The sequence below is a fragment of the Jaculus jaculus genome, chromosome 1, assembly GCF_020740685.1.
Source record: "Jaculus jaculus isolate mJacJac1 chromosome 1, mJacJac1.mat.Y.cur, whole genome shotgun sequence".
Taxonomy (NCBI): Eukaryota; Metazoa; Chordata; class Mammalia; order Rodentia; family Dipodidae; genus Jaculus; species Jaculus jaculus.
In genome coordinates, this window is record NC_059102.1 from 216,198,595 (window position 1) to 216,226,325 (window position 27,731).

The window sequence follows — 27,731 nt, forward strand, 5'->3', positions numbered from 1 at the left end:
CATGATGCTTGCCATTTTGACTTGAAGCTTACAGAAACTTGGGGTTCCTAAAGACCTAATGAAAGTACATAAAATCAGTGGGATTATGTTTCATGTTTCCACTTTCAAGCCTACAGCAATGCTGTGTGGTATGACATATAGAAGCACGGTCACTGATAAATGAATCATTTTAGAAAGAAAAACATTAATGGGGGCTGGGAAGATGGTTCAGTGGTTAAAGGTGTTTGCTTGCAAAGCCTTACAGCCTGGGATTCATTCCCCAATACCCATGTAAAGCCAGATGCACGAAGTGGCACATACATCTGGAGTTCATTTGCAATGGCAGGAGGCCCTGGTATGCCCATTCTCTCTACCCCTCTCTGTTAGCAAATGAATAAAAATTTAAAAAAATAGACATTTATGATCTTATTTTTAATCCATTCAGTTAATAAGATTTCAGTAAGGCTGAAGAGATGGCTTAGCAGTTTAGGCACTTGCCTGTATAGCCAAAGTACCCAGGTTTGTTTCCCCAGGACCCACGTAAGCCAGATGCACAAGGTGGTATATGTGTCTGGAGTTGGTTTGCAGCGGCTGGAGGCCCTGGCACATCCATTCTCACTGTCTCTGCCTCTTTATCTCTCAAATAAATAAATGAAAATATTTTTAAAAGATTTCAATAAAACAGAGAGTAGGTGTTAAGTAGTCTTTATTGATGATTCACATTGTTTTTTGTTTTCATGATTAGTTCTTCAGTTAATTGTACAAGTATGATAAGTTATTTTCTATTTGTTGTGGGAGTTTAAATGTAAAATAAATACAAAATACATTTGTGGTTTAATGAATACTCAATGATGCATTTTTCTGAGGTATTCTTTATGGTCTGGGTTTATCCAATATCTGTCTTTTTATTTCCCTAGGAATAGTCTATTAAACCACATAATGGATCTGTGAACTTATGAAGTAAGTCCACCGTGAATCAGTGAAGTTGAATTTTAATTATGTTAGACATACTTTTTGATCTCATCATACAATACCAGTACAAAAGCTCCACCCATGCCTCTCAGTACATTGGACCAGGCACCTTTGAAGAACGCTTTGGCTCCTTCATCTTTGGCAATCTTCTTCCAGCAGTCAACTGTCCCAGTATACATAATATCAGCTGGGGAGACAAATGTGGGTAAGAGTTCCATTGCTAGAGTAAGAGGCTGTTCCCTTGAAAGACATCTGCTTATACAACACAACTAGACATCGTTCTTGGATAATTGTTATACTGGGTCTCCTGTCCTACTTCTCACACTGAATTAGGGTAATCAACCAAGTCACACACTGTCAAACTATATAACACGCAGGGAACAGGAGTATTACACTATGGACTCTGTTGCTGTGAAAATTAGAGCTGGTGTGGCCCAAAAGTCAACAAAGAAAAAAGGAGAGAGGGCTAGGAAGAAGGCACTTGTTTGCAAAGCCTGTCATCCCAGGTTCAATTCCCAAGTCTGAAAGCTGGATATAAATATGGCACAAGTGTCTGGTGTTCATTTGCATTTGCAAAAGGCCCTGCCACACCTAAACACACACATGCACAAATAAGTGATTTTTTAAAACCACTTAAAAATTTTTAAAGGTGGGGCTAGAGGGATGGCTTAGTGGTTAAGCGCTTGCCTGTGAAGCCTAAGGACCCCAGATAGAGGCTCGATTCCCCAGGACCCACATAAGCCAGATGCACAAGGTGGCACATGCATCTGGATTTGTTTGCAGTGGCTGGAGGCCCTGGCGCACCCATTCTCAATCTGCCTCTTTCTCCCTCTCTGTCTGTCCCTCTCAAATAAATAAACAAAAAAATTTAAAGGTATAACTATTATTGAGTCATATGTACCTGCTTAACATTTGATTGTTTTTTCACTTTAAGCATGACATTTCATGTTTTTATTTATAGAAGCTAAAACTTCTACCAAACAAGACTGCTGAAGCATTCTCATTCTCACACTGATAATAACTGCATAAGGGAGGCAAGAAGTTTTTAAATGAACCAGCTAATTACTTCTCTGACCTTGCTTTGACCCAGGTTCCCAGGAAAGAGGGCCTAAGGTCTCTATAAAACTAAATACTTAGGATCACTTCTAAAGATCTCATTTTTGATGTGCTTAGAAACTCTTTTAATAAAAAGAAAAATATCATTTTCCCTAAAGAAGTTGAAACTGGGTGAGAGGAGGTTAATAACAGTCTATCTTTCTTGAGTCCTAATCAAATAATTTTGCCAAATATTTTGGAGTGAGTTCTCTTAGCACTGAATAGTGTCCATGGGAAACAAGATTCCCATCAGTAAAGTTCATGCTTACCTCCTTTCCGGCCAGACTGCATCATCATCCTACGGCGAACAGTGTCAAAGGGGTAGGACACCAGCCCTGCGACTGCTGTCACACTCTGGGCAATCATCCAGCTCACAAAAATGTGCACATTCTTTGGATCTGGCAACATCCCTGTGAACAGAGCCAAGAAGCAAATGGCTGTCAGATGACTGCCCTCAGCAGCTCCATGAGAAGACAAACTACCAGCCCTCCAACTGCACACACTGCCCTCCAGAGAACCCTTCACAACTAGGCAGCCAACTGAAAGAATGAGGTGCAATGAGTAAACTAGAGCTAGCTGCTGCCCTCTGGACCCAAGGAAGCCAGATTGCATGTTAGCACTGAAGTTGCTTTAGGTTAAGCTGGATGACTAATACAGCTGTGGCTAGATGGAGTTAGGCTCTGCGTCCTCGCTAGTAATTTAAGGACAGAAATGAACTTCATTCAGTAGAGGACACAGAGAATTCCTTGGCTATTAATTTACCCACACCCACATCATATTTCCTCCTCACTCAGCCTGAGTTTGACTCAGAGATGGGAAAAGAGCAAGACTAATAAAATATTTTCAGAGTTAAGGCCCTGTAGTATGCCCTCTCCACACAACCCCCTCCCTCCAACCCCCTTCAAAATCCCTCGCTCACCCTTGGCAGTATCATAAACTCCAAAGTAGGCAGCTCTGTAGATGATGATGCCCTGGACAGAGACACTGAAACCCTGATACAGACCCTTCAGGCCATCAGACTTGAAGATCTTGGTGATGCAGTCGCCCAGGCCATTGAACTGACGCTGGGCAGAGCCCTTGCCCACATCAGCAGCCAACCTGGTTCTAGCAAAGTCCAGCGGGTATACAAAGCAGAGGGAGGTGGCCCCAGCTGCCCCACCGGAAGCCAGGTTACCAGCGAAGTAGCGCCAGAACTGCTTATGCCGATCCACGCCCCCCAGGAAGAGTTGCTTGTACTTGTCCTTGAAGGCGAAGTTGAGAGCTTGGGTGGGGAAGTAACGGATCACATTAGCCAGGTTACCCCTCCAGAAAGAGATGAAGCCCTGCTCCTTAGGGATTCTCACGATGCAATCCATGATCCCTTTGTACTGTTTGTCAGCACTGATCTGTTGGCTAGCATGCTGGACCTAGGGGGAGAAAGGAAGAAAAGGGGGGGGGGGGTGACAGGATAAGCAGGGTAAAGAGAATGAAAGAAAACAGAAGAAAGAAAAAAAGCTTGCTATTTCTACAGTTTCCTGGGGGTTCTATTTTGTCTTGCAGGATCTTGCTACATATGTAGCCGAGGCTGGGATTGGATCTTCCTACCTCAGCCTCCTAACTTGCCCCGGTGGCCCTAAAAGTGTGCGCCAACACACCAAGCTGTTCCATGACCTTTTTTCCCCCTCAAAAGGCACGGAAGAGAATTAATTTCCTTTTGAAAGAAAGCATCAGGAAAGCAAAGAGATACTGGGGGGGGGGGGCGTAAAAATAAATTGTTACTTGGATGCCAATAAAAATCCTATTTTGCTTCACTAGCAGGTAAAACAGTGATTTAACTGTATAAAGAGTGATTTTATTGCCTATTCCCTGCGGGCTTATTGGGAAATATAAATGGATGAAAATCCCTCCTCAAAGGAACCTACTAACATGGTGAGCAGATGACAAAGCCTCAGTGACACTCTATTGTCCCTGGATGTGAGCCTCTGAGCAGAAGGTGCTCTAATATGGACAACAGAGCCACTAAACATCATGGCCTGAAAAATTTCAAGCAGACTGTCCAGGTAACCATTACTGACAGATTTATTACTGTTGAGAATAATTTGTTGGGTTGTTTTTGTTGCTGCTGCTAATTTTGACTCCCAAATTGAGGAATTCCCCCATTAAGCAACCCTTGCCTTTTGGGATTAAAAAAAAAAAAAAGATTTGGGGACAGGATGAGGAAGGTGATCTCATTTGTTCATCTGTAAAATAGGAGGAAAGAATTCTTATTATGCAAAAAATAATAGATGAATGAAATCTGCGTTGCACAGTGCACGGGAGTGGGGGGGGGCACAAGAGTTCTCCAGTCAATGATTAATCTGTTTTCATTGTAAAAGGCGGGTGTAGATAAGAAGGATGTTGAGAATCAAAAGGTGAAGCCGGCCTGCAAGGCCTGGAGTGGAATGCTGCGGCGGTCCCAGGCACGGGTTCTGACTCGCTGTAAACCGACTCCGGGTGGGTTTCCATATATAGACACCCAAAGACTGGGTGCCACCCGACACCAGGGATCTGCTACTGACGCTGGTCCTGTCTCTGCGCAGAGGGCACCTTCCCCTTCGCGTAGGCCAGGCTCGGGGCCTGAGGCCTAGCCCGGGTTTTCCGCAGCGCCGCATCCCCGCGCCGAGCTCGCCCGCCCGCCCGCCCGCCCGCGCTCCCGGCCGCGTGGCGCGCGTGCCACCAGCCATCAGTCCTCACCTGCAGCAGCAGTTTGACCCTCTCGATGGGGGCCACCGCGGTCTTGGAGACGGCGGCGGCGACGCCACCTGCCAGGAAGTCCTTCAGGAAGCTCAAAGCCTGATCACTCATGATGACTGCCGGGCGCACACAGCCTGCAAGGAGCCGCGCTCTCGCTCGCTCTCACTCTCGCCTACGCCCCGACCAGGCACCGCCACCGTCACCGTCTCCGTCCGTGCGCGCTGCGACGCGGAGGGGCCGCTGGGCTCGCCCGCGGGATCGCTTATATCCCCGGCGCCGTCTCTCGCGAGAGGAGGAGGGCCCCGCGGCCGCGCGCACTGCGCATTGGCTGGGCAGGTGCCCGGACACCCCCTCTCCATCCCCCTTCCTCTGCAGAGGGCATTGGGGGCGAAGGCGTTTCCGGGGAGTGGGGATGGGCTGGGGGCTGTGCCTGCAGCTTGGGACATTTAAAGGGCAAATTCATGTTATCTGTCCCGGCGCGCACAGGGAACACCGTGTCACTGCAACGTTGTATTTATAGCCTGAGAAAGCTTAGCCTGGGGCCGATCCGGGGACAGATACGGGACCCGCGGCCTCCAAAGAGGCTTTCCTTAACCTCAGCCTGCACCGGACGCCCTCGCTCCGGGCCAAGGGATTTCAGGCCATTCTTCCCGGTCACCACATCCTCTACCCTGGCTCACTCCCTGGGCGTGGGCTCTAGAGCCCTGCGCCCTGGCAAATAAATTACGATCCTCCCAAATAAATACGAGGAATGTCACTTGATGCTGACACTACCTCAGAGTCCCGCAAACTCCTGTCACCGTATCCCTTTATTCAATCTTTAGGTCATTCGGTCTGTTAGGAGGAATATTTATAGTCCCAGCACTCAGTGCCACCAGAACAGGCTGAATGCAGGAGCCACCACCAGATGGGTACTTGTTCTTGCTGCATACGTGGGTATGTTGCTTTTCTGCTAGCTCACTGCTACGCAGAGACACCCCAACCGGATGCCGTCTAAGACACAGGACACTCCTTCAGTGGCCCCTTTCACATCTCTCCGGGCTTATAAGCCTCGGAAAGGCTTAATGTACCGCTCTGCTCTTAATGGAATTTCAGCTCGTATCCTGGGCAGAATGTATGTCAGCTGATGCCTTCTTGCCGATCAGAGCCTGAGCCTCTCAGAGAAGGTTGAATCCTTGGCTCTATTAACTTCACAAGCAGCCAGGACTGGGGAGACACTGTCTAATCCCAGGAAATTGATTGCAATTAATTTTCACAATATATTAATGTGAGCTGTAATTTTCCTTATACTGCCATTTCTTCCCCTGGTGTGAGTGCAAGGTTTGGTGTTTTTTTTTGGGGGGGGGTTGTTTTGTTTTTTTTTCAACTTAGGGTCTCACTCTAGCCCAAGGTGACCTGGAATTCACTATGTAGTCTCAAGATGGCCTTGAACTCACAGCGATCCTTCTTCCTCTGCCTCCCGAGGCTCGGATTAAAGGCGTGAGCCACCAAGCCCAGCTTTAGTGCAATGTTTTTAAACTCTATATTCCATTCTTTCCCTATTTGCTAATTTTCATTTGTCCATATGAAATAGTTCCTACATTTGTTTGTTTGTTTGTTTGTTTGTTTAATTTACTGTGTGCTTACTGATCCAGGCAGACACAGTCAGGTGTTTACTGAGCTGCAGCTTGTGTCACTCAAAGACGGAAGACTTCAGTAGAGCAGAGGTCACCAGTTGGGTGCCAGGAGATCAGAACAGGAGGGGATGTGTTTATGCAAGGCTGGGGCAGGTTAGAGTGCAGAAATCAAGGTGAGCATTCTGAAGGCTAGGAACTGTTACAAAATTGCCAGAGGTCAGAGCAGAAGGAAGGAATCACACAGGGCACTTATGTATTCATTCATTTGTTGAGCATTTACTGTGTCCCAGGAATTCAGTGTAGACCTATGGATTCAACTTAAGCAAAACATCTTGCTCATCACCAGACACCTTGCAGTTCAGTGCATTTGTCTCTTGTTCAAGTACAGTTGTCAGTTTCATATAGAGATTTCTGTGGAATCTATAATCCACACATTAGTCATTTTCAGCTATAATTATGTACTATATTATATCCTATTAATATTAAACAGTAATTTAAGCCTATTAGTGGTGATTAGAGCTGGGTTTTTTGCACATGTGTGTGGAATACATGTTATCGTGCATGTATGTGTGGAGGCCAGAGAACAACCTCAGTGTTAGCCTTAGGGAGGCCATCCAATTTCCTTGAGACAATGTCTTTCACTGGCTTGGGACTCACTAGGCTAGACTGCATAGCCTATAAGCTCCAGTGATCCTCCTGTCTCTACCTCTCCATTTCTGGGATTATAGGTGTGTGCCACCACACCCAGAGTTTTATATGGATACTGGGGATTGAACTCAGGTCCTCATGCTTATAAGGCAAGCATTTTACCCTCTGAGCTCCTGTTCCTTATTTTCATTGTGGAAATACTGCAGCTACTTAAAAACATTTGCAAAACCTTCATTTGGTCCTTTTAATTTTTCCCTTCTCAGACATTGCCTTTAAAATGGAATGGACAACAAAAAAATTTTTTTTAATGGAATAGACAGATTATTTTAAATCCGGGTGCTGTGGCGCACACCTTTTTTTTTTTTTAAATTTATTTATTTATTTATTTGAGAGCGACAGACACAGAAAGAAAGACAGAGAGAGGGAGAGAGAGAGAATGGGCGCGCCAGGGCTTCCAGCCTCTGCAAACGTGAACTCCAGACGCGTGCGTCCCCTTGTGCATCTGGCTAATGTGGGACCTGGGGAACCGAGCCTCAAACCCGGGTCCTTAGGCTTCACAGGCAGGTGCTTAACCGCTAAGCCATCTCTCCAGCCCGACAGATTATTTTAAAGATTTTGCTGTGTATTGAAAAATTATTCTTCGGAAATATGATCCATCACCAATGTATCTGTGGGCTTGTTTCTGGTAGCCCCATCACCAAAACTGACTTTAACAAACACCTTTTAGTTATTTGTGGTGTTTTGAGTTCTAGTGTGTTTTTAAAAACATTTTTTATATATAAATACAGAGAGAGACACAGGCAGACAGACAGTATGGACATTCCAGGCCTCTAGCCACTGTAAACAAATTCCAGATGCATGTGCCACTTTGTGTATTTGGCTTTATGTGGGTACTAGGGAATCCAACCCAGGCTGCAGGCTTTGCAAATAAGTGCCTTTAATCACTGAGCCATCTCTCCCCAGCCCAGTTCAGACATGTAGAATAAGTGCAGCTTCTTGGCACAGTTTTCCTTCTGTGCAAATGTTCAATCTTTCTGTACCACTAGAGTGAAAGCACAGTGTTTATCTATAAAACCAGAAAGTATTAACATGAATGAGATGTCAAATATACTGAGCATTTTTCAGTTTGTGTTTTCCATCTGATATTTATTCTATTATGCTGTTCCATCAGTATTATTTATTTTAATATGAACAAGTATACATTATGAAATTATGTTTCATGTTCTGATATAAAGGCATCTTCCATATATAAAAATAAATATATTTGCCCTCAGATATATTAGTCTATTTTTTTAATTTGGAAAAATTCACTCTGATTATTTTTAGATAATCTAACAACATTCTAGATTGTGAGATCTAGTTTCGCTTTTCCTCATACCATTCTTGGACATCTCAACATTTATTCTTTTTTTTATTAAGGCAGGGTCTCCCCCTAACCCTGGTTTACCTGAAACTCTCTGTAGCCCCAAGCTGGCCTAGAACTCACAGTGATCCTCCTGCCTCTGCTCTTGAGTGCTGTGATTACAGGCATGAGCCACCACACCTGGCCTCAACATTAATTCTTTCAAAAAAATATTTTATTTGTTTATTTGAGAGAGACAGAAAGAGAGAGAATGACATATGTAGTGATTTGATTCAGGTGCCCCCCATAAACTTAGGTGTTCTGAATGCTAGGTTCTCAGCTGATGGAGATTTGGGAATTAACATCTCCTGGAGGCAGTGTATTGTTGGGGGCAGACTTATGGGCATTATAGCCAGTGTCCCCTTGCCAGTGTTTGGCACACTCTCCTGTTGCTTTTGTCCACCCAATGTTGGCAAGGAGGTGATGTCCATCCTCTGCTCATGGCATCATTTTTTCCTGCCATTTCCAGCTTCCTCTCAAGGCTGTAAGCCAAAATAGACATTGTTTTCCCAAAAGTGCTCTTTGTCAGGTGATTTCTGCCAGCAATGTGAACCTGACTGCAACAATATGCCAGGGCTTCTTGCCACTTTGAATGAACTCCAGATCCATGTGCCACATTCTGCATCTGGCTTTTACATGGTTAAGAGGAAATTAAACCTGGGCTGGCAGGCTTTGCAAACAAGTGCCTTTAACCGTTGAGCCATTTCCCCAGCAACTTCAACATTAATTTTTAAAATATTTATTTACTTATTTATTTACTTACAAGTATAAAGAGATAGAGAGAAGATAGACAGACAGAAGGGGCATGCTATTACTACTGTAAATGAACTCCAGATGCATGTGCCACTTTGGCATCTGGCTTTACGTGGGTACTGGGTCCTTGGGCTTTGGAAGCAAGTGCCTTAACCACTCTATTTAACTGCTCCAGCCCAACATTAATTCTTTTTGTTGTTGTTGTTGTCCATTTTTATTTATTTATTTGAGAGCAACAGACAGAGAGAGAAAGAGGGAGAGAGAGAGAGAGAGAGAGAGAGAGAGAGAGAGAGAGAGAGAGAGGGAGAGAATGGGTGCTCCAGGGCCTCCAGCCACTGCAAACAAACTCCAGATGCATGTGCCCCCTTGTGCATCTGCCTAACATGGGCCCTGGAGAATCAAGCCTAGAACTGGGGTCCTTAGAGGCTTCACAAGCTAGCACTTAACCACTAAGCCATCTCTCCAGCCCACCAACATTAATTCTTTTTTTTTTTTTTGAATTCTATTTTTGTGGAGTTTTTTGTTCCTTTATTATTATTATTTATTTATTTGAGAGTGACAGAAAGAGAAAGAGGCAGATATATAGAGAGGGAAAATGGGCATGCCAGGGCCTCCAGACACATGCGGCCCCTTGTGCATCTGGCTAACGTGGGTCCTGGAAATCAAGCTTCGAACCAGAGTCCTTAGGCTTCACAGGCAAGCGCTTAACTGCTAAGCCTTCTCTCCAGCCCCCAACATTAATTCTTATGAGGCTTTGCACAGAAGCCTAGGTCCTGTCTTTTCTGTTCATGGGCTTTCTTAGGAAAGAGAAGGAGGCCTCAGATGCCCTCCAGAGTCTGAACAGCCTGTAATCACAAGATGCAGGTATCACTTACACAGGCCCAGGAGAGAATACTGTGAGGCAGAACATGTGTCTTCTGGCCAATCCCAGTACTTGGTGGCCTTCCATCAGTGTAAGAATGAGCAAGACATCTAGGAGATAGAGGGAAACACGGCTCTCCAAGGTGGCATGGCATCTTGGAGGAGGGGGTGGGGAAGGCAGTGCTCTTTAGAAATGAGAATGGGGTATTGAGCTGGTCTTTGGATTTTCAGTAGAAGATTTTTAAAGAATTACTCTGTTTTACCAAATTGGGAGTGGAAAATGGAGCTGCTAAACAGGAAAAGCAGCAAGAAATAAAGAAAAAGGCCTATCAGTCATGGCGGTGCTCACCTTTTATCTCAGCATTCAAGGCCAGACTGGTGAAGCAGAGTGAATTCTAGATCAGCCTGGGCTAGAGTGCACTCATGCACCTGGAAAAACAAAACAAAACATAGAAAAAGACTTGAGGAATTTTGATGGTGGTGATGGCACAGTGCCTATTGGGTGCACATCTGTTAGGAATTAGTGCACTCTACATGGCAGACTTTACCATCAAGCAAAGAACATCAAACTATTCATTTTCTGACTATATAGGATTACATATTAGTTGCTGAATGCCAAACAATGGTATTTAGCAGATACATTCACATGTCACAGTACTCTAGATGGAAAAAGCAAAAGATGAACATTTCTCCACAATTCTTGCTAACAGTAGCTTTATGAATTAGAATAACACCTCAATATTATACATTGTATACTATAATTGGGTTCTCTTTGTAAAGTCCTTATTAAAGGCACACAGCTTCAGAAATCAGGAGTATCATGCAAAACACTGCAACCTCCAGCCAATACCTAAACCCAAACAAAATTTTGAAATTGGGATGGGTATCTTCTTAACCCCAGTACTTGGTTCTACATCCTTTTTATCCTGCTGTGGTCAATTCCCTTTTCATTTTCTCCTGGTCTTCTCCACCAGAACTGAAGTGTTCTGATCTACTTCACCCACTTCAATCATCCCTTCCCTGTCATCTCCCCAAGCATTACTGAGTGCTTACTGTAGACCCAGAGCATCTGTAGGCACTGATGATACAGATCTCAGAAAGCTAAGCTACTGCCTGGGAGAAGCACACATGGGTGGCAGGAACTCATACATTTATGCTGCCAGCAAGGCTATCTCAGGGTGGTGTGGCACTGGTTCATATAGAGGCTCTGGCTGTACTTTTGTGTGAATAACCTTTAATATTCTACCTCAATTAGAACTTGTATTTTATTTGAAGGGGAGAGAGGGAGATAAGAAGACATATAGAAAGAGAGTGGGTGCAACAAGGCCTCCCACCACTTCAAAGTAACTCTGGACACATGTGCAACCTTGTACATTTGGCTTTACATGGGTACTGGGGAAAAAAGCCTGGGTCCTTTGGCTTTGCAGACAAGTGCTTTAATTGCTAAGCCATCTCTCCAGCCCCAGAGCTTGTATTTTAAAAAGTATTTTTATTTATTTGACAGAGAGAGAATAAATGGGTGTACCAGGACCTTCTGTCACTGCAAACAAACTCCAGACACATGAGTCACCTTGTGCATCTGACTTTTACATGGGTACTGGGGAATCAAACCCCAGTTATCAGGCTTTGCAAGCAAGTACCTTTAACCATTGAGCAATCTCTTGAGTCCAGAACTTGTATTTTTCATATTTTATAGAAGCTTGTGAAACAAAAGATTTTGTTAGAAGAATTTGGAGTCTTACATGAGATGGAGTGAGGCAGAGGTGGGGAAGCCCCTGAGCCATAGAAAAGAATATCAGAGTGATCCCTCCAAGAAGGACTTTGGCTTCCTAGAGAAACTGAGTCATGCTGGTCATTGGTTTCTTGTGGCCGGGGAGCCTGGATGCTTTCCACCCCTAACCCTACACAAGCAGGCCTGTATGCTCTCAACAGTCCATAACTACACATAGTGTTTCAAGGCATGCTTAATCTTATTTTTATCCACGTACAATAGTGCTTCCTTAGCCTTCCCTCCTCCTTGGTGGTTGATTTTCCAGCACCACTGTAAATGAAGCCATCACTGACTTGAAACTGATTTGACATTTTGAACTGCCTTTCATAATATTCAGTGTTTCACACATTATATCAGTTTTTAACACTCTCTTCAATATTTTTTTGTTTTTTTGCCTTCCTCCCTTTTCTTTTTTCAAAGTACAGCCTAACATGAAGCTCATTATGTAGTCCCAGTCTGGCCTTAAACTTGTGGCAGTTCTTCCTTCCCAGCCTCCCAAGCGCTGAGATTAAAGGTATGTGCCACCGCTCCTGACTAAAACACTCATTACTGCTATTAAATCAGTGTTAAGTGAATTTTATAGAGATCACTTTTCCCACCTGAAACTACTGAACAATATTTTATTCTTCTAGTGTATGAGAAAATATCCTTGGATGGTTCTTTTGTCCCAGTCAGTTCAAAATTCTATGTTATTGAGACATAGATATTATAATTTCTAAATAGAGAGCAAAACTTTGCATATAAATAGAGGTAGTAAAGGCCATAGGGCAAACCAAGTTTGCTGCACACTCATCCTTCCAAAACACGATAACATGAAGAGAAGTGAAGGAAGAGATAAAGCAAAGAAGGTGTTGCTTGTCACTGAGGAAGTAGAGCTCTGCATTCTGTTTCAACCCAGGAGGGCTGGCCGGTGTTAGTGCCCAGGTCAGTGGCAGCCCCACAGAGTAGTCCCAAAACAAGTACAGGAGAGCAAATCCAACAGTGTGGCCTGCGGGTGTGAAGGACCTTGGATGGCCCCATTAAGTTTCATTGGCCCAGTGTATTTGCAAGAGCAGCAGAATAGCACTTGGTATCCAAGGACACCCAAGTTAGCAGAGTGCAAGCTAGATATGCAGAGCCTGATGGCTGCAAGTGAAGAAAGTGTCAGAAGTGACCTTGATGGAGCAGTGACTGAAGACCAGAAAGGAATGAGGACATGGCAGCTGACACAGCCATGGAGAGATACACATCGAGACCACATGGCCCTCCCTTGGCCAGCCTTAGTACTATAGAAATTCCTGGAATATAGAGAAATACAGAGAAAAGACAAGAGAAATGTCTGATAGAATGATATCCCCAACAAAAATTTAGTTGCCTTGCATAGCTGAGTTTGTGGGCTGACACTCATTCTTTTAAAGCTATCCTCCTTCCTTCCTTTGCAAGCAGAGAGGAGGAAGACGGGGAATAGGTATGCCAGGACCTCTTGCTACTGCAAACAAACTCCAGATGTAAGCACCACTTTGTGCATGTAGTGTTATGTGGGCAGTGGGGAATCAAACACAGGCAGTCAGGCTTTGTAATCAAGTGTTTTTAATGACTGCACTTCCTCTTAAATCCAATACTCATGCTTTTGATAGCATTTTCTTGTTTGTGAAAAACAACATATTGGTGAGAGTGACTGAGGAAGAAACATGACATCAACCTCTGCCCTTCATATGTACACGCACACACCTGCATGCACATCGATGCTCACAGGTGTACTCACACACACATCTGTACAAAAAAAGTAACATACTAAAGAGAGCAGACATTAAAAGCTCTATACTGTTTCTCAGTCCCTCAAGCACATCATCTTAGAATTTCCTTAGAAGAAGAGAGGGAGAGGCTGGGATGGGGCACTTCTTCAGGGCACTCTTCTCTATGAAACTCCAGCCTATTCATTTATATTAAATGAGTAAACTAAATAAGTACAATGAACAAGTGACTCTTTTTTTTATTTGTTTGTTTGTTTTTCGAGGTAGGGTCTTACTGTAGTCCAGGTTGATCTGGAATTCACTCTGTAGTCTCCGGGTGGCCTTGAATTTATGGCAATCCTTCTACCTCTGCCTCCTGAGAGCTGGGATTAAAGCATGCGCCACCACGCCCGGTAACAAGCGACTCTTTTAAATAAGTTACACAAGACCTTAAATACAGTAGGTGTTTGATAATGTTGTATAAGTGGAACGATCCTATACTTCATCTTCTATTCCAGTAGTTCTCACATTTTTCTTTTTCTTTTTTTTTTGTTTGTTTTTTGAGGTAGTGTCTCACTCTGGTCCAGGCTGAACTGGAATTAACTCTGTAGTCTCAGGGTGGCCTTGAACTCATGGCGATCCTCCTACCTCTGCCTCCCGAGTGCTGGGATTAAAAGCGTGCGCCACCACACCTGGCAGTTCTCACATTTTTCTAACAGCAATGGCTATGGTGATGTGGTGACATAAGCCCAAACTTCTAGTGGCAAAGGCAAGAGGATCAGATCAGGAGTTCAAGGTCATTGTCAGCTCCAAGCCAGCTTGGGCCATATGAGACTCTGTCTCAAAACACCAACAAAAATTATTTCTAATAATGGAGCAACTGGAACCCACTATAATTTTTGTGCAATGCTATAATAGATAAGCATAGAGAAGTCCTTCGTGAAAACTAGGAGTAATTGGGGCTGGGGACATGGTTCAGTGGTTAAAGCTTTTGCTGCACAAGCCTGAGGACCCAAGTTAAGATCCCCAGCATCCATGTAAAAAATGTCAGGTGTGGGGCTGGGGAAATGGCTCAGCAGTTAAAGCATTTCCATTTAAGCATGAAGACCTCTTGGGTTGGAGACCACCAAGTTCCGCTCCCAAGAACTCATATAAAAAGCTAGGTATGTGTCCTGGCCAGCGGGGAGTTGAACAAGGACCCGAGGGGAAGTTAACCTGAATGATAAAAGGCAAACAGACACAAAAAGGAGACCATGCTAGATGTTTGTCAAGGCCTCAGAGTCTTTATTTTTTACACAGTGGTTATATAGGGAAATAAAAAGGTGGGGGATAAGCTGGCTGACGTGATTTAGGGCTTTGGAATTGTCAGGAAACCTACAGGGGATGTAATTAGGTGTTCATCTAATCTTGCCTCAATGTCTTAACATCCTGACTGCCCCAGGCTTCACATCCTGACCATAAACTGGCCTTTTGCAAAAGATAAAATTCTGTAAGCAGTCTGCTGACTGACTTCCAGAAGTACCTAACAGAAAGCTGAATGGACCAGCTTTCTGAGTAATGAGTCAGCTTATGAGCAGGCCCAGGCAAAATGGAGAGGCTTTTGCTCTATGGCTCCTGACAGGTATGGCTATACATGCCTGGAACACCAGTGGCAGGGGGTGGGGCAGAGACTTGAGAATCTGAATGGCTGGGGCCCCAGACTGACAGCAGCTTCCAGCTGTGGTAGAGATCTTGTCTCCAGGAAATGTATGAAAGATATGAGAAGGACACCTGCTGTTTTCTTGAGACCTTTGCATGTGTCCACATGGGAGCACACATCTGCATGCACACATGCATACACCACACATCATAGAAACCACACTACACATTCTACATACACACAGGCACACACACACAAACACATGAAAATCCTAAAAAACAAATGCCAGGTGTGGTGGTGTGCATTATATTCCAGCACTGGGCAGATAAGGGCTGAAGACCCCTAGGACTTGCTACCTAGCTAGTCTAGCAAAATTGGTGAGCTCTAGGCTCAATGACCCTCTCAAAAAAAATGGTGGAGATCAATTTAGAAAGATACTAAATGTCAACCTCTGGTTTCCACATGCATAGGTATACATGTGCATATACACCTTTCCAACATACGTACACTGTACACATACATCCACACACATACACATAAAAATGAGAAGCACTTATATTAACAGAAATATGATTTTTTATAATCTGTATCTGCCATCAAAATCATAGTTTAATCCATTTCTTCTTGAAAGTCTTTCAAATTTTCATTAAATGTTTTCAGACTTTGTTTAGAACTGAAGTCATGAAAGATGTGAATGTTATGTCTTTTTAATGAATTTAACTTTATTTTATTTATTTAGTTAATTATTTGAGAGGGGGAAGAAGAGAAAGATGGGGAGAGAGAGAGAAAGAGAGAGAGGGAGAGAGAGAGAGAGAGAGAGAGAGAGAGAGAGAGAGAGAGAGAGAGAGGAGATAGAAGGAGAGAATGGGCACACCAGGGCCTTTAGCCACTGCAAACGAACTCCAGACGCATGTATCACCTCATGCATCTCACATGGGTACCAGGGATCAAACCTGGCTCACTTGCTAAGCCATCTCTCCAGACCCCCAAGTTAAGTTTTTAGCATTAAGTTGCATCCCTTTTTATCTATAGTAGTGCTTTTTTGCCTCAAAGATTTCTTTCTAAAATGGTAGATCAAATGCTTGCTTTGCATATGCCTAACTTATCTTTTTCTTTCCCTTTGTTTCAACCATTCTGTGTGCTTTACATGTGTTCTGTAAGCCTTTTCTTTTTGGAAAACTCAGTAGATATATCTTCTAGTTCATTTATGAATGTGTACATGCATGTGTGCACATGCATGTGCACCATGGCACACAAGGGAAGGTCAGAGGACAACTTTGAGACTACTGGACTCCATTTTCTTGGAGACAGGGTCTCTTGCAAGTGAACTGCCTAAGTACATTTGAGCAAGGGAGCTTTGGATTCTCTTGGCTCCACTTTCCATTGTTAGAATTTCAAATGAATGTGCTACTTTGCATCCTTTATGTGGGTTCTGGGGACTTGAACTCAGATTAGCAGGTGTTATAAGCAAGCACCTTTAACCACTAAGTCATCTACTCAGTCCTGGATACTTCTTTAATGAGTTTGAATCCATTTTCATTTGTCATGATCAGATAATTTTTGTTTTATATTGAAATAACTATGTAGTTATTGAACGCATAATGCCCTCCATAGACCCATGTGTTTGAATACTTAATATCCAGCTGATGGTACTTTGGAAAGGTTGTGGAACCTTTAAGAGGTGGAGGAAGTGTGCCACTAAGGGCCTTGAGGTGTTAAAGCCCAACCCAACTTGCTTTCTCTTCCTTCCTTCCCTCCTTCCTTCCTTCCTTCCTTCCTTCCTTCCTTCCTTCCTTCCTTCCTTCCTTCCTTCCTCCCTCCCTCCCTCCCTCCCTCCCTCCCTCCCTCCCTCCCTCCCCGCCCCCTCCCTCCCTTCATTCCTTTCTTTTAATATATTTTATTTATCTGAGAGAGAGAAAGGGGGAGAGGGAGAGGAAGAGAGAGAGAAAGAGAATGGGCAGGCCAGGGCCTCTAGCCACTGCAAACAAACTCCAGATTCATATGCCCCCTTGTGCATCTGGCTTACATGGGTCATGGAGAACTGAACTGGGATCCTTTAGCTTTGCAGGCAAACATCTTAACTGCTAAGCCATCTCTCTAGCACCACCCCCCTTGCCACTTGCTTTTTCTTTTCTTTTCTTTTTTCTTTTCTTTTTTTTTTTTTTTTTGAGGTAGGGTTTTATTCTAGCCCAGACTGACCTGGAATTCATTATGTAGTCTCAGGGTGGCCTTGAACTCACAGCAATCCTCCTACCTCTACCTCTCAAGTGCTGGGATTAAAGGCATGTGCCACCACGCCCAGCTTCCAACTTGTTTTTTCTATCCCTGTTAATGTAAGGATGTGAGGACAAGCTTCCTGCTCAGGCTTACCCCACCATAATGAATACTTTCCCTTGAAACTGAAAGGCAAATATAAACCCTTTCTTTCCTTAAGCTGCTTCTGATAGGGCATTTTGTCCAAGCAACAAGAAAGCAACTGCTACATTATGGATCAAAGGATGCTATGAAGGATATGATTGAACATATTTTAAATTTTCATTTCTGTCATTTTATACTTTCCATTTGTCCTTAGAGATGTTCTCAAAAGTGACAATACCTACCACTTGCCATGATTGTCTTATGTATTCAACGACACTGTATTTCTGAATTATACATCAAAGTGTAACTCCACATTTGTTATTAAATATTTTAGGTTAATATTTCTTGGATATGTTCCTAAAGTTCATAGGGACCATTATTTCATTTCATACTCTGCTGCAGTAAACATGAAAGTCTTATGTAAGAAATTGACTTAAGAAGCCGGGTGTGGTGGCGCACGCCTTTAATCCCAGCACTCGGGAGGCAGAGGTAGGAGGATTGCCATGAGTTCAAGGCCACCCTGAGATGACAGAGTTAATTCCAGGTCAGCCTGGACCAGAGTGAGACCCTACCTCAAAAAAAAAAAAAAAAAAAGAAAAAAGAAATTGACTTAACTGTTAAACATTTCTAGCTTGCCCTGACGCAGCTCTGGAATTGCTTTAATTGTATTGCATTATTTATTGTGGCCACTAGAGGGGGATCACATGCAACTATTCTCAAAATAGTTTTCTAGGTTTCTTTCCTTTCTTTCTTTCCTTTTTTTTCTTTATCTCCTTCCTTCATTCCTTCTCTCTTTCTTTTTTTCTTTCCTTTCTTTTTTTCTTGTTTTTTCTTTCTTTGAGGTAGAGTCTTACTAGCCCAGGCTGACCTGGAACTCACTCTGTAGTCTCAGGCTGGCCTGGAACTCACAGTGATCCTCCTGCCTCTGCCTTGTACTGGGATTAAAGGTGTGTGCAGCCATGGCTGGCAGAGTCTATGACCATTTTATCCATAGCATTTTGACTTGCTTCTCAGAACCAGGTATCAATTCCTTCCCACCTATTGAACCTCATATCTAATCTGAGATCAGATGATTACCCCCATAACCTGTGTGTCACTATTACACCACTGTGTACATCTTGCCTGGTTAGTTGATTTTGTAGCTTTCAGGATCCCCCGATTGTTCATACTCTCCCAGCAGCTTGCATAGCACTTTCAAGCACTATGAGGGCTAGCCATCAGGCTTCTGCTGTTCCATGGTGATTTCTCATTTTCCTGTGCTTGCAGCCTGTGGTGTCTTTCAGCAATAGAGTCTTACTATTTAGCTTTGGAGGGTAACCAAGTGTTTTATCAATAGCCTGCATTGTTTTGGAGCCCTCTTGGGCTTCCCTGACCAACGTTGGGGAGAAATCCAGTTCTGGCACTGGGACTTACCAGCCAGAGCGCATGGTTTTAGGGTTAAGCTTTCTACACCTCCTACAGGGCATTTCTGAACAGACTACTGTCCCACCCCTTATTAAGAGTTACATCTTTTAATTGGCTAACCATGAAGTAGATTGCTATGGTTCACGTTGACATTAGTTTCCCTGACTCTCCCTTACCACCCAACACTTTCATCCACTGTGTTATGTCCCTTCACTTGCCTTTCAAATACCACCTCCTCACATCCCTCCCTGTTTCCACTTTCTCCTAGCTTCATCCTGGTTCCTTAACAATACTATTGACACTTACTACAACTTTCAAACAAATCAAGCTGTTCCACGTTAAGAACCACATATGTAAAAGACCATGTGGCTTTGTCTTCTGAGCCTGTGTGAAAACAATTAGTATGGCTTTTTTCCAAGTCCATCTATTTTCCTGAAATTTTCATTATTTCATTTTTTTCTTATTACTGAGAATTTTATTGAGCATGTGTACCACATTTTCATTCATCAGTTGGCCTGTTTTCAATTCCTAGCTATTGTGAATACAGCAACAACAAACATGGCTGAACAAGTGTCTCTGTAGTAGAGAGTGGACTCTTCAGGGTATATGCCCAGGAGTGGAATATCAGGATCCAATGATTGATCTAGTTTCAGATTCCACACTGACTTCCACAGTGGCCCCACAAGTTTACATTCTCATCACCAATGGACAAGGCTTCTTCTTTCCCCACGCTCTTGCTAACATTTGTTATTTGATCTCTTTTTTTTTTAATTTTTATTGATTTATTTGAGAGTGACAGACACAGAGAGAAAGACAGATAGAGGGAGAGAGAGAGAATGGGCGCGCCAGGGCTTCCAGCCTCTGCAAACGAACTCCAGACCCGTGCGCCCCCTTGTGCATCTGGCTAACGTGGGACCTGGGGAACCGAGCCTCGAACCGGAGTCCTTAGGCTTCACAGGCAAGCGCTTAACCACTAAGCCATCTCTTCAGCCCTATTTGATCTTTTTTATGATAACCATTTTGACTGGAATGAGATGGAATCTCAAAGTCCTTTTAATATGCATTTCCCTGACAGCTAAAGATGCTGAGTATCTAATATCTTTTGGGGTTTTTTTTTGTTTTGTTTTGTTTTTGGGTTTTTTTTGGTGGTTTTTCAAGGTATGGTCTCACTCTAGTCCAGGCTGACCTGGAATTCACTATGGAGTCTCAGGGTGACCTTGAACTCATGGTGATCCTCCTATCTCTGCCTCCCAAGAACTGGGATTAAAGGCGTGTGCCACCACGCTTGGTTGAGTATCTAATATCTTTTTAGGTTCTTATTGGTCATTTATATTTCTTCCTTTGGGAACTTTCTTTCTTTCCTTGCCCCCCCCCCCCCCCCCCGAGGTAGGGTCTCACTCTAGCTCAGGCTGACCTGGAATTCACTATGTAGTCTCAGGGTGGCTTCAAACTCATGGCAATCCTCCTACCTCTGCCTTCCAAGTTCTGAGATTAAAGGCATGTGCTACCATGCCTGGACCTTTGAGAACTTTCCACTTAGTTCCTTGCCCCCTTTTTTTCAGTGAGTTGCTTGCTTTTTTTAATTATAGGATTTTTGAGTTCTTTATATATTCTAGATATTAAAACTCTGTCATATGTATAGCTGGTGAAGATTTTCTCCCATTTTTTAGACCATCTGTTGACTCTGTTATTGGTTTGCTTGTTTGTACAATAGTTTTTAAGTTTCATGAGATCCCAATGCTTGAGTGTTTGTCTAATTCCCTGGGCTACTGGGGTCGTATTCAGAAAATATTTCCTTACACTTACATCTTGAAGTGTTCTCCCTATTTGTTTTTCTAGCTGGTTCAGAGTTTTGAGCCTTATATTGAGGTCTTTGGTCTATTTGGAGTTGACCTTTGTGCAGGGTGAGAGGAGTGGATGTAGATTCTTCATATGGTCATTCAATTTCCCCAGCACCATTTGTTGAAGATGTAGTCTTTTCTCCAGTGTATGTTTTTGGTCTCTTTGTCAAAGACCAGACAACTCTAGTTACTAGAGCTTAAACTTGGATCATCTATTCTATTCCATTCACCCCTGATATTTTTATGCCTATGCCTTTGTAGTATACCTTGAAGTCAGGTATGGTGATGCCACCGGTAGTATTCCTTTTGATGAGGGTATTTTTGGTTGTCTAAGGCCTTTCATGCTTATAAATGAATTTTGAGATTACTTGTTTTTAAAGTAGGGTTTCAATCTAGCCCAGGCTGACCTGGAATTCACTATGTAGTGTCAGGGTGGCATTGAACTCATGGTAATCCTCCTACCTCTGCCTCCTGAATGCTGAGATTAAAGGTCTGTGCCGCCATGCATGGCCGATAGTACTTTTTAATTCTATAAAGAATATAGCTGGAATTTTAATTGAAATTTCATTGAATCTGTTTATTGCTTTTGGTAGGATGGCCATTCTAATAGAATTAATTTTCCAGATCCATGAGACATCTTCTCACGTCTTAATTTCTTTCTTCAGTGTTTTTTTTTTTTTTTTCCTGTTTTCATTGTAGAGATCTTTCACTTCCTTAGTTGGGGATATTCCAAGATATTTAATTCTTTTCATGGCTATTGCAAATGGGACTCCTTTCCTGATTTCTTTTCTGTATGTTTGTCATTGGTATGTACTGATCTTTGTGTGTTGATTTTCTATCCTGACACTTTTCTGAGAGACTTCATCATCTCTAGGGTTTTTATGGTGATGCTTGTGGGTCACTTATGCATAGGATCATGCCATCTGCAAATAGGGGAATTTTGACTTCTTTCTAATTCGCATCATTTTTACTTCTTTCTCTTGTCTTATCACTTGAGCTAAGACTTTAAGAACTATGTTGAAAAGCACTGGTGAGAATGGGCATCCCTATCTTATTCCAGAACTTAATGAGAATGCTGCAAGGTTTTCCACATTAGTGTGATCTAGAGCTTGGGTCTGTTATATATAGCCCTTATTATGTTAAGATATGATCCCTCCATACTTAGTCTGTCCAGTAGCTTAATCATGAAGGGATGTTGTATTTTGTCAAAGGCCTTTTCCGCATCTGTTCAAATGATCATGCAATTTATGTCTTTAAGTCCATTCATGTGGTGTATTACATTAATCAGTTTCCATATGTTGACCCATCCCCATACCCTGGGATAAAACCTACTTGATCAAAGGGTATGTTAGTCAGAGTTCTATAGAGGAACAGAACCAATAGGATGAATTGTATTAAAAAAGGGGAGCTAGGGCTGGAGAAATGGCTTAGCAGTTAAGGCGCTTGCCTGTGAACCCTAAAGACCCAGGTTCGATTCCCTAGTACCCACGTTAGCCAGATGCACATGGTGGTGCATGCGTCTGAACTCTGTTTGCAGTGACTGTAGGCTCTGGCATGCTGATATTCTTTCTCCCTCTGTGCCTCTTTCTGTCTCTCTCTCTCTCAAATAAATAAACAAACAAATATTTTTAAAGGGAATTCATTGGATTATCTTATAGCAGTCCAACAATTACAGTCTGCAGGCCTGAGAGTCAAGGTAGCTGCTCAGTCCCTGAGGCTGGATACCTCAACTCTTCTAATCCAGCACTGAAGGCCTGGGGCCTTCCTGGAGAGCCACTGGTCTTCAGACCACACTGGTCTTTAGTACATGCTGGAAGGCAGCAAGCAGTATCAGCAGCTAGGTGGGAGGGAAGGATTATTTTCTCCCAGAGTTTCCTTATATAAAGCACCCCCCCCCCCCGCAGGGCCTCTCACTCTGGGGGAAGGCTCATTCTAGGAAAATAACTTTCTCCTTCAGTTAATCTTTTCTGGAAGCAACCTCAGAGACACAACCAAGAGAAATGTCTGTGGATTTCTAATCTGATTAAGTTAACAACAAAACAAATATCACAAGTCCACCCCATTGTCCACTTGACATCAAACCATATCTCCTTACATCATAATTAATTTCCAAATAAAGAGAGTAACAAGGTCATAATTCTGCCTAATATGATAAAACTATCCTGCATACAATTGGAAACACACAGTCTATCCCCCAACACAAGACAAGGTCCCTAATATGTAATAAGTTAAATATAAATTCAACAACAGTTAACTAATGATATACTTTCAATTGATATTAATTATATAACAGAGAAATAGAGAAAGAAAAAAATCACCTTAATATTGGTGTAGATCTGTAAAAACACTCCCTAACGAGGGAGGACAGAAACACTCATAACAAGCACAGTCCTCATTTTTTGTAACTGGTCATGTGGCTTTAGGTGGTATTTGTAACTACCTTCTTCTATTACTCATTCTGTATTTCCTTCACCTTCAGTAAGTACCTCAGCAAGTCTTGGCTCTTTACCTGGAGGGGTGATCTATACTTTCATTCCTGAAGAATCTGAGTCATTTATCACACTGCCTTGATTGGATTGCAGTAGTTTCCCCCTGACTTTGATAACAGGGCATGGTAACAAGAGGTGCCCTAAAGGATCTCCTTTACTCCAGACATACTCTTTCTTACCTCCATTGTGGAGGAGCAGTCTACTTTCCCCCTGGTAGTCTGGATCAATCACACCTGCTAACACTGGAACTCCTTTCTTAGCCTAGAGGACATCAGGAGCCCAAAGTAGCCAGGGGGAAGTCTTATCTTCCAGTTGAATGGAATATCTTTTGTGCCCCCTGGCAAAGACACTTCCAACTCTGGAACTAATACCTCTAAACAGAGCATAAGGTTGTGGAGACAGGAAGCAAAAATTTAGCTAATGAGTCATTTGGGGTAATGGTAAGTGGTACCATTCCAATTTATACCCCTTTATTTCTGGACATGTGAATGCAGGCTATAGCATAAACAGTATCATATACAGGACACTGATTCAGAGATATACAGCCTGATGGAGAACATGCTCCATCCCTCCAGGCTATTGCCATCTACTTGGCACTGTAGCTGTTTCTTTCTTTTTAAAAAATATTTTATATTTATTTATTTGACAGAGAAAAAGGGAGGAAGGGAGGGAGAGAGAGAGAGAGAGAGAGAGAGAGAGAGAGAGAGAGAGAGGGAGAGAGGGAGGGAAAGAGAGAGAGAGAGAATGGGTGTGCCAGGGCCTCCAGCCACTGCAAATGAACTCCAGACATGTGCACCCCCTTGTGCATCTGGCTAATGTGGGTACTGGGGAATTGAACCAGGGTCCTTTGGCTTTGCAGGCAAATGCCTTAACAGCTAGGCCAGCCCTCTAGCCCAGTAGCTATTTCTTTAAAAGGCAATTCCACTGCTCTATCAAGCCAGCTGCTTCAGGGTGCTGGGGCACATGGTAAGAACAGTTAATTCCATGATTGTGAGCCCACTGCCGCACTTCCCTGGAAGTGAAGTGAGTTCTTTGGTCAGAAGCAATGCTGTGTGGAATACGATGAGGTGGATAAGGCAGTCTGTAAGCCCATGGATGGTAGTTTTAGCAGAAACACCATATGCAGGAAAAGCAAATCCATACCCAGAATAAGTGTCTATTTCATTAAACACAAAATGCTGCCCTTTCCATGATGCAAGTGGTCCAATGTAGTCAACCTGCCACCAAGTTGCTGGCTGGTCACCCCAAAGAATGCTACCATACCAGGGGCTCAGTGCTAGTCTATGCTGCTGGCAGATTTGGCACTCAGAAACAGCTATAGCCGGCTTTAGGTAATGGAAGCCCATGTGTTGGGTTCATGCATAACCTGAATCCTTGCCACCAAGGCTACTTTGTTCATGGGTCCATTAGGCAATGACAGGGGTGGCTGGGGAAAGAGGTTGACCACTATCCACACAATGGGTCAACTTATCTACTTGGTTATTAAAATTATCCTCTAATGGGATGACTTTCTGATGAGCATTAACATGGGACACAAGTATTTTTACATCCTTTGCCCTTTCAGAGAGCTCTATCCACATACACCTTCCCCAGATGTCTTTCTCACCAATTTTCCAATTGTGCTCCTTCCAAGTCCCAGACCATACAGCAAGACCATTGGCCACAGTCCATGAATTAGTGTATAACTGCACATCTGGCCATTTTTTTTTTGTATTTCTCTTTTTCTTTTCTTTTTTTTTTTTTAATAGTATAAGAAAATGTATTTTCCTAAGATATTCATTATGGACCAGTAATGCATTTAAATGCAGTGCTTTAAAACATTATGCAAAAGAGCTTACAGATCACATTTAATAATAAAACATCTAAAAATGTTAATTAAAATCGAGAAAAAAATAATAAAACATCTAGTTGCTTAACACATGTTTTTATGATTACAATTTAATTTTCAAAACCAAGCATGTAAGTATTAAATATATCACTTTATAGCAAAGGACATTTAAGTGGATTGCACAAACAGCAGGCAGACTTGTGTTATAAGAGGAGAAAGAAGACAATTATAATGAAGTCCAGAACTTAAAAGACAGTATTCAGACACTTCTGTTTAACTGAGACCTAATTTTATAAAGAGCTGGGTCACTGAGTGTTGCAGTCAGGTTCACATTGCTGGTAGAAATCACCCAACCAAGAGCACCTTCTGGGAAAAATAGGTTTATTTTGGTTTACAGGCTCAAGGGGGAAGCTCCATGATGGCAAGGTAAAACGATGGCATGAGCCGAGGGTGGACATCACCCCCTGGCTAACATAAGGTGGACCATAGCAACAGGAGAGTGTGCCAAACAGTGGCAAGGGGAAACTGACTATAACGTCCATAAGCCCGCCCCCAACAATACACTCCCTCTAGGAGGCATTAAATCCCAAATCTCCATCAGCTGGGAATCTATCATTCAGAACACCTAACTTTATGGGGGACACCTAAATCAAACCACCACATTAAGTGTTAGATTTATATAAAAATAATTATCTGTATCAGCTGGTACCCCCCACTTTGATAATTTGTGATCGATATCTAGTAATTTCCTAAACCACTAATGTAGCTTTCAGATGCCGTGTGTGTTACATTTTCTTACAAATGAACTGAGGCCCCTGTAACACACAAACATGTCAAGGTAAAATTTCATCCTAGAGACTTTATCCATGAATTTAGTGAGTGAGTATTTATTGAAAACCTACCTTCCCTTTGCCTCCAGAGCTCACTGCTGAAAATGCAGCTGTTCAAGCCCTGGCTGTGAGTCACTGAACCTTGAATTCATCCTTCAAGACACCCAGAGATCGAGGTTTTCTCTGTCAGGACAAAGCTTTCTTTGGACTTTCATCGGGGGTATTTCTGAAGTGTGCACATTCATATAACATAGCCTCCTCTCTTTGTCCGTCATATGGTACTTAAGTCTATGTCATGTGTTTTGTCTTCCCTTTCAGTTTTCTACAACCTATTCTTTTAGGTTTGTCCAGCCCGTGGACTTTTCCTTCAGCTTGGTGTCAGAGCTGTTCCTTGTCACTGCTGTCCTTTGCTTTCCTTGACGCAGTCTGGCTTTCCCATCTTCCCTCCCCTGGCTCCCTATCCACAGGATGACGAGTAGTGACGCTGCCTTAAAGGCCGGGTCCTCAGTGCGTTCTGCTCATCAGCACTCCAGTCAGTGCTGCTTTGCTCAAAGCCACGCGTGCACTTCAGATCTCCTCTGCAACAACATTCTTTCTGAACGCTGTTCAAAAATGTCCTCAAAAAAAGGTTTCTTGAGGATTTCTGTCATGTAAAGTTGGTATTAAAAGAATACATAACTCAACAAAAGATGTTTCTGCTTTTGTCAATTCAATTATAAATACTGAATTTGGCAAGATCACAGTTAAAATACTTGGTGACATCAATTTATAGATACAATGGATAGATCTAAAAATTCACTTTTTGGCTTCATGATGAGAAATTAAAATTTATAGGATATATTAAGGTTGAAACTTAAAAAAAATCCTAAACAATAAAATACTAAGATTTTCACTGAATACAGGTATGAGGTAAGAGTAAGTGAAATCTGACTTGACTAATAATTCTAAGCCTCAAGATGCTTTTTCTTTTTATTAAGAACATGCTTCGTTTGGATACATCATGGGTTGGTATCATCTTTTCTCTGCCCCCATTCTGCAGGGGGCCCTCCTCAGTGGGGTTGCTGGTATTGCGCATGGGATTGTGGGTTTATGCATTGTGAGAGCAGCTCAGTTACTGGGGGACGGCAGTGCCTCTGGGTAAGACATTCCAACCTGTGGCTCTTTACAGTTCCCGCCTCCTGTTTCACAAAATTCCCTGAGCCGAGGTGGGTGTGGTTTAATTTACTTCAGTGCTGAGCTCTTAGGAGCCTCTGGGTCTCTGCTTTGGTAGGTGTTGAGTGTCCTCAGCGTCTGTCTCCTTCACCCTGGCACTGATTGTCAGGCTCACCATGGAAGCAGCACTCTTGCTCCTCTCCCCACTTCCTCTGTGGTTTCACCTGGACCTTGGCTGAGATGCCAGGGGTGGTTTAACTCTTCGGGTCTTGCTACCTTCTGCTTGTTTTCCAGGTAAGAGCTGACATTAGACTCCCTGGTCTTAGCTGAGGGCTGGGGTGGTTCTCGCAGTGGGCTCTGCTGTCTCCGGGCCTCAGCTGTAGTGTGCGTTGGGCTTCCTGCCGGGGGGCTCTGCTGCGTATTTGTACTTCACCTTGCTGGACAAAGAAAAGGAAATGTCCTCTGGACATTTTACCCACATGGTACACCTGCCCTGCCTGTTTGGAGCCAGAAGTGGTTGATCTTCTTCCCAAACCTTTAAAAGCAAAGGCCAAAGAGCAGCGCGCCCATGTGCAGGAGTTCTTTGCTTCCTCCAGAGCCTTCTTCTCTTCCTTGCAGCCTCTGTTTGTGGAGGCTGTGGGCAGCGTCTTCAGCTACAGCGCCTTCTTG

The 27,731-nt window shown here is 43.2% G+C and overlaps 1 protein-coding gene across 1 annotated transcript; it reads right to left on the reverse strand.

The window, feature by feature from the left end:
* Positions 1–668: 668 nt before the first annotated feature.
* Positions 669–4,986, reverse strand: Slc25a4 (solute carrier family 25 member 4). Its single transcript, XM_004666380.2, has 4 exons — positions 4,759–4,986; positions 2,966–3,452; positions 2,316–2,456; positions 669–1,138 (listed from the first exon to the last, which is right to left on the reverse strand). The coding sequence occupies exons 1-4, from the start codon at positions 4,867–4,869 to the stop codon at positions 981–983; spliced, it is 897 nt and encodes a 298-aa protein (XP_004666437.1). The 5' UTR covers positions 4,870–4,986; the 3' UTR covers positions 669–980.
* Between the last annotated feature and the right edge of the window lie 22,745 nt (positions 4,987–27,731).

Bases quoted from the DNA above. Each gene is read 5' to 3' on its own strand.
- Slc25a4 (XM_004666380.2), bottom strand. From the start codon at position 4,869: ATGAGTGATCAGGCTTTGAGCTTCCTGAAGGACTTCCTGGCAGGTGGC. The intron at 3,453-4,758 runs GTGAGGACTGAT...TTCTCCCCCTAG, and splicing joins GGGTCAAACTGCTGCTGCAG to GTCCAGCATGCTAGCCAACA. The intron at 2,457-2,965 runs GTGAGCGAGGGA...CTCTGTTCACAG, and splicing joins AGTTTATGATACTGCCAAGG to GGATGTTGCCAGATCCAAAG.